This window comes from Watersipora subatra, chromosome 1, assembly GCF_963576615.1.
Source record: "Watersipora subatra chromosome 1, tzWatSuba1.1, whole genome shotgun sequence".
In the NCBI taxonomy this organism is placed as follows: domain Eukaryota; kingdom Metazoa; phylum Bryozoa; class Gymnolaemata; order Cheilostomatida; family Watersiporidae; genus Watersipora; species Watersipora subatra.
Window position 1 is genome coordinate 45,841,450 of NC_088708.1, and position 12,566 is coordinate 45,854,015.

The following is a 12,566-nucleotide window of genomic DNA, read 5'->3' on the forward strand; positions in this document are numbered from 1 at the left end:
CAAGTGCACTTTTATATCCTAATATGCTTGTACTTGCATCTATGTTGGTGTCACGGAATACAAAATGATGTTCATCATATGAGTGAAAGAATAAACACAAATATTTATCCTTTTAGTTATTGAGAATGCAAACTAAACAAAAGCTATAAAAACACTATCGTTATTAGGTATTTCAGTTTTTGCTCCATAAATCATTTCTGATTTAGCCACGCGTATAATGCCAGAATATGTGTTTGGGCGAGATTTTGACTATGCTTCTGATGAAATGGAACATCTTGAATGAATTCTCATGACTATTGTCGCCTCATGGAAACAATTGAACATGGATGAAACAACAAAATTTACCTACTTTCTTTGTACTTTTTGTATGCATTCAATTAAACTGTCACATACAAAGAAGAAACAAGACAAGTATATAGACGACACCAAAACACTACCATAACTATCAACACATTTGTGAGACATGAAACATAAAACGCCGTAAACTGTACAGCTTTGTTTATGAACACTTCCAATTATAACCCAACTACATGTACCTATGAACGTTATAAAGTGGATTAAGATACAAATCTTCAGCACACGTGACTGACAGGAGAAACATTAATTAGCTACTAATTATAATTAGCTACAAATAGACATAGGCCTACAAGCTTATTATCTTCAAGTCCTGAATAGACCAGCTAATTGGCTTTAAAATAATACGCTCGCAACAACAGAATGTGTCCAGCATATTTATTTGAAGTAGTATTTTGCTTACGAATTATATTATGTAAATTATGTACATACTTTGCAATCTTTAAATTTTATTTTGTCTCAAAATATTGTACAGATTTAATCCATTGAATGTCTTTTACAGAAATAAGCGAACTGTTCTGCCCTTTCATGATGCAACAATTTCATCTACTGGAGCCATAGTGAATGTCTTGATCAGAGCTCTGTTTTTTGAAGACGATTGGAGAACTTACCAGATTTACATTTGTAGCTGAACAATTTGTTACAGTGTGGACTAAAAATTCTAAAGCATTTTAATGTTTTTATTTGTATTGTGTTGCATTAGAGCGATAGAAATGATACAATTAAAACATGATCAAAGCGCCAACATCTAACATCTAAGCCAGACACAAATTAGAAATGGTTTGGCCGTGAGCATGAACAACCTATATGCAATCATATCGCTGCCACGTGAGAGATGGAAGCCAACCGGGTGATCCTTAAAAACAACCTGGCTCTTTATGGCCATCTTCCCTATTAACAACTTGCTGCCAGATGCAGGCAGCTCTTATGATATTGCAGAAGAATCTTTCCATTTAAGAAGATAAATGCTGTGATCCTTTAAACTGGCAGCGAAAAATAATCTATTACTTTCTGTGCCATCAAAACCGTTGAGCCATGAAGATTCTCCTATTGTCAGTGAGGAGCATCTTTGAGTTGACCTGCAAAAGGGAAGAATGGATCTGATAAATCTAGTGTGAGTGTACCACCAACTGATATATCTAATGTGAGTGTACCACCAACTGATATATCTAGTGTGAATGAACTACCAACTGATATATCTAGTGTGAGTGTACTACCAACTGATATATCTAGTGTGAGTGTACTACCAACTGATATATCTAGTGTAAGTGTACTACCAACTGATATATCTAGTGTAAGTGTACTACCAACCGATATATCTAGTGTGAGTGTACTACCAACTAATATATCTAGTGTAAGTGTACTACCAACTGATAATACTAGTGTGAGTGTACTACCAACTGATATATCTAGTGTGAGTGTACCACCAACTGATATATCTAGTGTGAGTGTACTACCAACTGAAATATCTAATGTGAGTGTACTACCAACTGATATATCTAGTGTGAGTGTACCACCAACTGATATATCTAGTGTGAGTGTACTACCAACTGATATATCTAGTGTGAGTGTTCTACCAACTGATATATCTAGTGTGAGTGTACTACCAACTGATATATCTAGTGTGAGTGTACTATCAAATGATATATCTATTGTGAGTGTACTACCAACTGATATATCTAGTGTGAGTGTACCACCAACTGATATATCTAGTGCGAGTGTACTACCAACTGATATATCTAGTGTGAGTGTACTACCAACTGATATATCTCATGTGAATGTACTACTGGCCACTACTATTTCAATCTACGACGGTCTCGTGATGGCGGCAATTAACTGTTTGTTTTTGAGCTTTTAAGAGCTTGTAATCACATTTCCACATATTTTGCACCTACAACACAGCAGAGTAAAACATGGTGCATCTTTTGATACCAAATAACTGTAATGTGAATTTTGTTGCAAGTCACCCTTTAAGTAGCACCAGTACTGGACTATATAAGTACTCAGTAGCACAAGAACTGGCATACATAGAAACTATGCCACGCTTGCCCATGTAAATGGCACCAAGCAGAATTGAACTATCTGAACGCAATGAGGTATGAAATATATTTACACTAATATTGGTTTTCTACAACTATGAGCTCAATACTGTGTTCATTTTCATTTAGCGTTTAGCAATCTTTACTAGAATAAGAGCCGTGTCCATCCGAAGCCATGGTTGGAAGAAGGAGAAAAAATTGCATCAGGTGATATTTGAATTCAAAACTTTTGGCATAATAAACCAACGTTCATACAGCTTTGCCAATTGATCATCTACTTTGTTCCAGATTAATTGTACATGTACATATAGTTATCACACCTGACGATCTTAATTCGGCACCTTCTCAACTCAGAATCTATTAGCAAATTTTTAATAAATAGATCATGAACATAGAAAGGGATGTTCAAGATGATTACATTTGTCTAATACTTTGTTTAAATTGTTAGATTTTTAATAAAAGGCTAGCAGCTTCAAGGTATGCCATTTAGTGTGTTTTTGTCCTTCGGTTGTAGACAATAAATGTAAATCGGATACTGAATATGACTATCCACTACTCGTATACTGTACAACTTTTGTGATCTATCTCAGCATGATCTCATCTCTTTTTGTGAACCAGAAAAGTGGTCTCCTGCGAGCTTTCCAGCCATGTTGCCATTTATCATTAGTCTTTAAAGCAGCCTTACAACTGACGCTGCTTGACATTCCTTCTTGTGTTGGATGCTGTTGACAGACTCATTGTTAGATACTTTCGTATTTAATGATGGCCACTTTTTAAGAAACGACTCTTTTTTTGCACTCAGCCAAATCTTTTTTCAGAAGTCTATGCTTTTTCGATACTTTCACTGTTAAAGTAATATTAGTTTGAAAACATTTATCAAAAGGATATCATAGAAAACTAGTACACGTCTTCGACTTGTCATTGAGAAAGAGGGAACATCTTTGATTGGCTGGTGGACATTGACAGACTCAAAGAATCCTGTATTATTCATTAGTAATTTTCATTCCAAAACTCAAATTTGTGTTTCAGATCTGCGAGGCAACTTAATTTAGCCTCATGCTGGCAGGGGACTTCAGGATGTATTTTCGTTTTAATCAACCATTTCCCTTTTCATTTTGAAAAAATCGAATTTGTGTTGGTGTCTGACATATCTATTTTAAAACAAAAAGCAAGGTTGAGCAGCTGAAAAGGCGAAAATAATGCAATAATGTATAAAAGTCCAGTTTACTTCACACACGAACCACGTGAGTACACAAGAAGCAAAATCAGACAAAGATCAATTTGAATTGCACATTCGTAATAAAAACAAAAGCTGGCAGTGGGCAGCAGAGAGATATGTATGAATTACCTGCACTCTGGTAGCTCTATTGTCGCCAACTTCTTGGCATTGTGTCGTATAATACGAAGGACATTTTCCCCAATAGGCAGCTCTGTAAAAAACATGCTGAATCTTTCTCCTATTCCCAACATTGCCTTAATCTTTTCGCCGCAGAAATCGAGAGGAATAACTTCAGGCTGTTGATGAGCTGAAAAAACAGGATTTTAATGCAAATTGTGCAGAGATGGAAATCAACAAGACAATTTAATCAAACCCCTACATACATGTACAAATTTGTCCACACACAACATAAACTTTGACCAGATTTATTTTGACATATGAAGCAACGTACCACATCCAAAGACACTTAAAACATTGCAGTTTTCAAATCGGTACATATGTACAAAGTTATAAATTGCGCAGTTTTGTTTGCATTACCTCCATTATTTAGTCGTATGTTTTAGAGATGTGAAGCGAATTATAAAAAATACAATGTGATCTTATAAGAGCAATTGCTTCAACATACATGTACGACTGTTTTGACATATGAAACAAACATCGAAATTTTTCAACTTATTTTTTACTATAAACAGACTGCAATTAAACTAAACCAATTCAAACCAGCCTCAGAAAATATGTTAACTCGTAAATCTTAATCCACCTTTAAGGAAGTTCTTCTGCATAAAGAAGCCTTCATGATGAGTCTCAGTGGTACAACTGTATAGGGCTGTATCTTGAGAGAGCAAGGACGGTAAGAAGCTTCCATGTACTGATGCCCATTGTCTTGCATCACTTACCTATAAGTTGTTGAAGCTTATTATTCACCTGTACTGTCATATCTGTTGTTATTAACTGTAGTCAAACGACTCCCAAACAGCAACCACCCTCTGTGTGACCATCCGCATCACTTACCAACTGACTTTGGAATGTTAACTTGCAACATACATTTTTAGAAGTTCAAAAATGAAGACTAAGATTTGTTGTTATTGATATGTTGTTTGTGAAGTGTTTCCTTTAACTCTTTCACTCCAAAACTTTTCTTTGCTCATTCTGACAGAACTTTTGATCGGCATTTTTGCTGTAAATGCTATGGCTTGTGTTGTATAGCTTTAATCTAAAGTTCTTTTGGAATCAGCAGAAAACTCTGCGCAATAATCAATGCATTGGACAAACAAAAACCCGTTTAATATTTTTTCAGTTATGTGAATCTGGCTGCAAAAGAACAATGCTATCGTTTTTTTTCCAGTTTGCCCAAAACGCAAATCCCCATTATCTAATATAAAAATATAGTTATCAGAAATATCTGAGGCCCAATGTTGAAGAATTTCACTGACAAAAATGCGTTTAGGTCACTGTTTACAATTTTGTTTTTCATCTATCCTAAACTGAAAATAAAAAAAGTTTGGAAACCGCGGTATTGCGCTATGAGTTCTGAATGAAAAGAAAATTAAATGGTTCATTTTTTGCCAAAATATTTATCCAATATCCTAAATTTATTGTGGCCAAGTTTTGGGTGGATCTGTTATTCCTGTATTATTCCCGTGTTATCCCGTATTCCCTGGGGCGCCCGCTGAGCCGCCCCAACTTTTTAGTTTTAGTGATTTTCGGCGGCTAAGCACTAAGAATTGCAGTCTAAGCTCATTCACTTGGAATTTCCAACAACTAATTTACTAGCAACTAGCGTTCTACATTGTTTTTGTGGTGATCTCGCCAAATGAGTGATCTGGTGAGACTTTATTAAAACTTGGAAACTGAACTTTATTGCTTATATTAGGGGTATGAAAAAACCCCCAAACTTGCATTTTCCTTATCATAACATAACCGAATCAAAACATCGAGGAGAAGCGCTATGGGACAGGCTCGTTTAATTAATCTTCTAATATTACACATATATAAAGATGCTGAAATAGAGACAGAATCAGTGGTGAAAGATTTCTGTTATAGACACATTGACAGAACAAGAGCTATTGCAATAAAAAAGTAATAGCTCTTGTTCTGTCAATTCCCCTTAAAGAAATCTGTAGTGCCATGCGTTTTATATCGTAATTTTATTATCGTTCGTTGAATAAAAAAGTTTTGCCTACCATGAACCATAAACAATATATTTATGCAGATTTTCATGCTTACAATTATTGCATCTATGCATGCTTTGAAGGTTTTTGATGCTTAAAAGGTCCAGAGCTTCAGGGCGCTGCCCCGAACGAGGGCTTACACCGCCCCCAACCTCCAAGGTGTTTATCTAGTCAAACTAGTCACCTAACATTTGCCGCCCCAACATGCAACCAGAGAATACAGGCCAGCACCAGGGAGAGCCAAGGATGTACTCAGGTATTTAACTATAACTTTACAACTAAAACAGTTTGGTAACGTGTGAGAAAACAATTTTAAACCAAAACTTAATGAACATATCCCTATACATTTTTGAAAAAACAACAAAATACATGTACATGAATCCTATGAAGTCTTACTTCCTGACGATTCTTTATATTCCATAAATAGACTCGTGTTTGATCCATGCATATGACAGCAAACTGACTGCTGGTGATACAAGGTCTTTGGAGAAGCACCTTGCTGACCCAGCTTCTAGAATGTGTACTGAGAGACTGTAACACCAGACCTTTGGAGAACATCCAAATCTTTACAGTGTAGTCAGCCCCACCTGTACACATCTATATATAATGATCATAAAACTATCATAGGTACATTTCAGTGTATCAATTTGGTATGTGTAATGCAGTAGGAAGCCTGAAAGGAGTGCATTTCTTTTAGACTGCCAGCAAGATAGTCAAAACTGTTAGTGATATTCACCCTTCCTTGACCTTAATTATTTTTGTTTACACGGTATTCTGACCAAAACTGTTTTGTTTTTGTTATGCATAAATAATTTGCTCAGACTTTTATATTTCAAACAACCCAATGACCAACTGCTATGCATAAAGACATAATAGAAACCTATTAGTAAGCAACCGATTTATCATTCTGTAGCAAACAACAATTCAAGGAAAGCTAACAATAGTTGAAGCTACATGTCTATACCTGTCACAAGAACATCAGCAATAATATTTGGAGCTACATGTATATACCTGTCACAAGGACATCAGCAGACCTGTCATAATCAACAGAGAAGACAGCCCCAACATGAGCTCTGTACTGACGAAGTCTCTCCCCGGTCACCATATCCCAGCATGCAGCAGTGTTGTCAAATGATGCAGTTACAATGTACTGATCATCAAACTTAAGATCAGCTACAGTATGGCTCTGGTAAACTTTAAGGCATCGTCCTGTGGTGCAGTCCCAGAGACGGATGGTGCGGTCATCTGAACCTGCTCGAATAACATGTACTTAGGAATCAGTACAAAAAATGTTATACTAAAGAATAATGATATAGAAAATAAATACATAATATCGAACTGAACAGCACATTAGGTAAGAAAAGGAAGGAATCTCCACATCATGCAAAAAACAGAATAAATCATTATAACATGTTCAGAACGAAATCCTGTCAAACCTCTAGTTACAATCACTTCAACCTACAAATTTGAGCTCGCGTAGGACTCTACAAGAGAAATAATTTCTAAAACATGACATTAAACATTTTTTGAAACATAGCAGCTTTGTAAATGAAAGTGCAGAGGTTAGTGGAAATTAGAAAACGTAAACGAAATTATAAATAAGAAAAACATCTTCAAAATATGTTAGTTTAGCTATTGTCTAGTTCATGTTAGAATGAATAATGTCCGCTTATCTCTACAACCGCCTATACCTCTGAGAATGCGCATCACCCATCGTACACTTCTATTTTTGTGACTTACTTTTTTACGCATTTAAGTAGCTTTTTTTTTTTACAAATAATTAGGTTTTTATATAGTTTTATATAAAGCATTTATCTTAATGTTATGTGTAATTACTTGGAGTACTTAACATTAAATTTGTTGGGCTGTGAAACCAATAAAATGACTTCCAGTCAGTTTGTTCTAATAAAAATATTTGTACCTATATATGATGATTTTGACATACAATACTTTAAAATTTGTAAGTAAAGGCTTGACTCGACTTTGACTGTTCTCAAATCTCATATTCTGGCCTTTTAGATAAAAAGGGTGAGGACAGGAGAGAGGACTATGTAAGTTAAACGTACCAGTGGCAAGGATGTTATTGTAGTAGTAAAGAGCCATAACTCTGTCAGTATGTCCATATAGGAGCTGCGAATGTAAGGCCTTGCTCTTACGTAGGCTCAGTTGTCTCGCATAAACATTCAAGAAGTAAGTTTTATACTCCTTGGCATTACCCAGCTCTCTACATTTAGCACCTGTCACCAAAAATGCAGCCATGTTTACATGTAAACCTTTCATTTCTTAACAACAAACACCTCAAAGAAATGCTTTCGAAAAATCTTTTTGCCCGCACCAATGTAGTGAAGGCGATATTCTTTTTGGCTTGACTGTAATCATAAGTGGAAACGAGCATTTGAACTTCAAGAGCTCTAAACACATGGCAGGGATAAGAGCAAGCATAACATCACAAAGGTGCCTGAAATTCGAAGTAAAGTAAGAAGTTGATTCTTAACAACTCTCAAAGTAGCAAATGAGTGAAGAAAAATGGCTGATGGGTTGTCTAGTAGAATTTTTCCAATTGCATTGGTATGCATTTCAAGGTAAATTTCCCTGCACTGCATGAAGTAGTAGATTTACAAACATGCATTTATCTCATACTTTTGGTAGAGCGCCTGCAAAAATGAGCAAAATGTGCAGTTACCAACAAAATCAACAATTGTTTCCTTTTTTGTCGCACAATGTATTGAGGAGACACATATCGCAATGAACAAACCATGAAATGAAGGATTCTCATACAACAATTTTAAATCAATCATTTCGATGATTGTGACAGTAACTACAAGTGACGTTTTTGTCAATTAGAAGTGCAATCACTGACAATTTCGCTTAGTATTTATACAATAAAGTATATGCGAGCAGCAATTTCTGAATAGTGCATACTTATAGCACGCTAGTTAGCTACCTTCATCTTTGAGAAGTCATTATGAAAAAGTGACTGGGAAATCATTGGTATATCTTTTGTACTGGCTTACATATGTTGGAAGTAGAGCAAAAAAGAGTTGAAACCTCACATGAAAAAGTGACTGGGAAACCATTGGTATATCTTCTGTACTGGCTTACATATGTTGGAAGTAGAGCAAAAAAGAGTTTGCGTGATGGCATTTCAGAGCATAAAAATAATTGAAGATGACAATGGAAGCTTTCCACCACCGGCTATACCAGATCTAGGTAGCGAACCCTTTTTCACGTACTAGTTGGAGATGAGGCCATATGTTGCCATATGCCCGATGGGTATGTCATGTTGATGATGAGCAGCAATAGTTTTGTGTAGTGGATAACATCAGGAAGCAATTCTTAAGGTAAAATATGCTCTTGTCTAGTTTTTATTGTTCACATTAACAGACTTATGCTATTTTACAGCCTCGTGCGATTACTAGGTTCAGATAGCAGATTATAAATATGCCAGAGGCTTATAGAAAACCCATCTGAGATTTTTGGAGGATTTCTTCGAGGGTACTACCCTGATGTGTTGATTTCCAGGTTGTCAAAGTCAGAACTGTAACACTAACTAAATGCCTATTACATTGAGAAAATAATGAACCACCTGCAAGTGCAATGCTAGAACCTGTCACTGATGGGTTTGGAGATGTTAGTGACAAGGGTAGAAAAGTACAAAAACAGCCATGACTGTTAGAGATAAATTAGCGCAATCCAATGTCATGCGCAATATTCATATGACATGATATTAATAATACACTTCATGTTTGATATTGTGATCTACCAACTATTTCTAAGAAGTGTTATCTGAATGCTGACAGAGTAGAACTATTTACAGCCATGAAAAGACAGAGAATTACATTATGGGTAAACAATGACATTTATTTGTTGATTGCTGATTGGACGTATTCTCCACTATACCATGAAAAACCGTCTACCGTAATTGCAGCAGAGAACCGTTTGTCTTTAGTATACAGCTTAAATTGAGCTGACAAACTGGTAAAAATAGGCTGATGTGATCATGTTTTGTGGGTAGCTGTGCCATCCATCAGCTATGTACTCAAGTGCACTCGACGTCTTTCTTTAGAGCATCAATGTGTCCATCATATTCTTTGTTTCCTGTCAGTCTCTGGTGACTATGACATGAATACAGATCAGCATCAGGGTGAAGCTCAGCCGCACCTAGTTGACTCATCCTTTTCATTCGAGAAGTCTGTTAAGGTCATTGACATTCTTGGTAATGTGTTTCCAAGAATGGGAATATAGATGTTGGGATAGATGCAACAGATGGTAAGGCTGGTGGATTGACACTGTTTTGCTACAACAAAAAAACATGCATCACAGAATGTTGCATTCCAAACATCAAAAATGGAAATATTAAAAGTGTAGTAAACACTATTGAAATCTCATATCAGTATCATTAACCATGAGCTAATGTTTGCATGCTCTTTACATTTATGGCTGTCATCATTCTACAACTGATCAGACTGGCAGAGTTTTTGTATCTTAGTCAAAGATTGTACGTTTATAATGAGCTGCACCTATCCTTACTGTGTCCAAAGATGACCATATGGCAAGTGGTGAAACTTCATCTATATGTAACATAAATTTGTTTCCACATATTTTTTCCATAATGTCTTGAAGTGATTTTGGAAGATTTTAAAACTCGTTCTAGCCAGCATGAATTGTAAAAATACAGATGATAAGAAAATATTCATTCAACTTCATTGCTAAATGGCAGTTACCTACGTCTCACAATGTGAGGACGACACATGACAGTCGCCATAAGTAAAACATAATATCCACAAACATGGCTCCACCGACCAATATTGTACCGATGTATAAGAATGTTTTTCAGCAACTACGAGTATACTACAACCTAATATTTTAGTCTACACGAATACGAATGATCCTTAGAATGACATGGTCTGCATTGTACTTTGTAAAGAGATTTAGATAATTTAAAACTAATCGCTTAACAATTTATTATGATTTTCATTCAGCTATAAGTTGGTATTATTATTGATCACTTACGTGTAACGTTAAACATTCTCTAAGCTCTTTTGCCTGTCTTCGTAATAATCTGGTCATTCATAATTCCATATGTATGGAAGATTCTCCAACTCTGTGAAGGATTCCAATGTGTCTTCCGTAGAAATCTTTGCCATGTTTTACACAAAATACTTGCTAAACACTTGGAGTTTGTTATTTTTCAAGCTCTCTTCTGATATTATCACGATTCCATTCCTAACCTATTCCCAATCTTGCATAAACTTTTATTCTGAAATCTCGTTAGATATTCATAGTTTCATATACACTCTAGTTTCTCGTAACGATGAAATTTTGCTTTGGGATTGAAAAAGTTCAGCCTAATTTCTTGCTTCCGGAAATAAACGAAATAAACTAAAGCACTTTCCACGAAAGTGTTTTAGTGGCTGTAGTTCTATTAAACATTGTGATTTGATGTGGGCATCGAAGTGAATTTGCTTCCCCTGAACATTGTAGGATCACTCTTAAAAACTCCTGCTCTCCTGCTCTTGTCATCAGTTGGCCCATACTCAAACATGTTCTCTAGTGAGGTTAACCTCATGTTTTCTAATGAGGTTAATCTTAATTTATCATCAGTAACTTACACAATTCAACCCATTTCTTCTATATATCACAAAACATTTTTTTCAATAACAGAAGAAAAATTTTGCATTTTCACTTTAGTATGCGCATTCGGCAAAAAATCCTCCATTTTTTTAAATTCAGCATCTAACAAGTTTAGGATATATCTTTGTAACACAGACGTCTTGATACGATCTAGAGGTTTTAATTGTAGGTTGCGGCTATTTGCTTGCGATATATCTTCCTTTAATCTGACATTTTGCTCCAAATTCATTATGATGTTCAAAAGTGTAATGAAGATGTAATATCACAATCAGTTTATGAATTTAAAAAAGAGCAACAATTATTCTTGTTTATTATGACAACAATTTCATCGGGATACAAATGCACCTTTAGCCAAGCGCGCTAAAATTGAAATATTTACGTACCAACATCAACACATGCCTGCCTCCAGAACTCTTCACAGCTATTCACCAGCTTATTCCATGTGACACTCACTTGGCAACATACCAGAAGTGATTTTGGATCCAAAAATCGAAAGATGTAAAAGCTCAACTCGGTAGGAAGATGCTTTAAAAAATCCCTCTTCAACAAAAAGCCTAATCTTTGGGAGAGGTGATAGAGCTGACTCGGACCACTCTTGCTAATCAGGTAGTCAAGGATCCTAAAGCAATCAGAAAATATTTGAGAATATTGATCTCAAGGATTGTTTTGCGAAGGTGCAGGTAAAAATGTAGCGAGCAGAGCATCAAGACAAACATGCTGTAGTGTTCAATGCACAAGTATGACTTTAATAGCACCTGTTTTTCATAGCTTCATTTTGCAAGTCAAACCTTTGCCCAACATCATTCAACCATGTCTCAAAGTCTCCTGAAGAAAGAGAAAGATCATCCAACGTAACACTGCAGTTCGTTATTGAAGTCATTCACTCTACAAAAGCAAGAAAACTACTGAGTGTTCAAAACACCTATACCAAAAAAGATTTACTAAAAAGTGTAACAGGAATATTTCTACAATAGTCAGTCAGCCATATGAAATTTGATGTTATTAGAAACCTAACTTTGCTGTCCAAAAAGTTACAGCCAAAACGTTATTGGCATCAGTAAAACAGTCATTAATGTCACGTCAAACAATCCACATTTTTAGAAAATTATATTTTAATTAGGAAGATTTTAAACACCGTTTTCATAATTG

At 35.6% G+C, this 12,566-nt stretch overlaps 1 protein-coding gene across 1 annotated transcript; it reads right to left on the reverse strand.

Moving 5' to 3' along the window:
* Positions 1–829: 829 nt before the first annotated feature.
* LOC137406186 (F-box/WD repeat-containing protein 2-like) lies at positions 830–12,309 on the reverse strand. The gene is made up of 8 exons (XM_068092723.1): positions 12,173–12,309; positions 11,801–12,036; positions 7,850–8,020; positions 6,795–7,034; positions 6,180–6,370; positions 4,373–4,508; positions 3,742–3,919; positions 830–1,433 (listed from the first exon to the last, which is right to left on the reverse strand). The coding sequence occupies exons 1-8, from the start codon at positions 12,295–12,297 to the stop codon at positions 1,280–1,282; spliced, it is 1,431 nt and encodes a 476-aa protein (XP_067948824.1). The 5' UTR covers positions 12,298–12,309; the 3' UTR covers positions 830–1,279.
* Between the last annotated feature and the right edge of the window lie 257 nt (positions 12,310–12,566).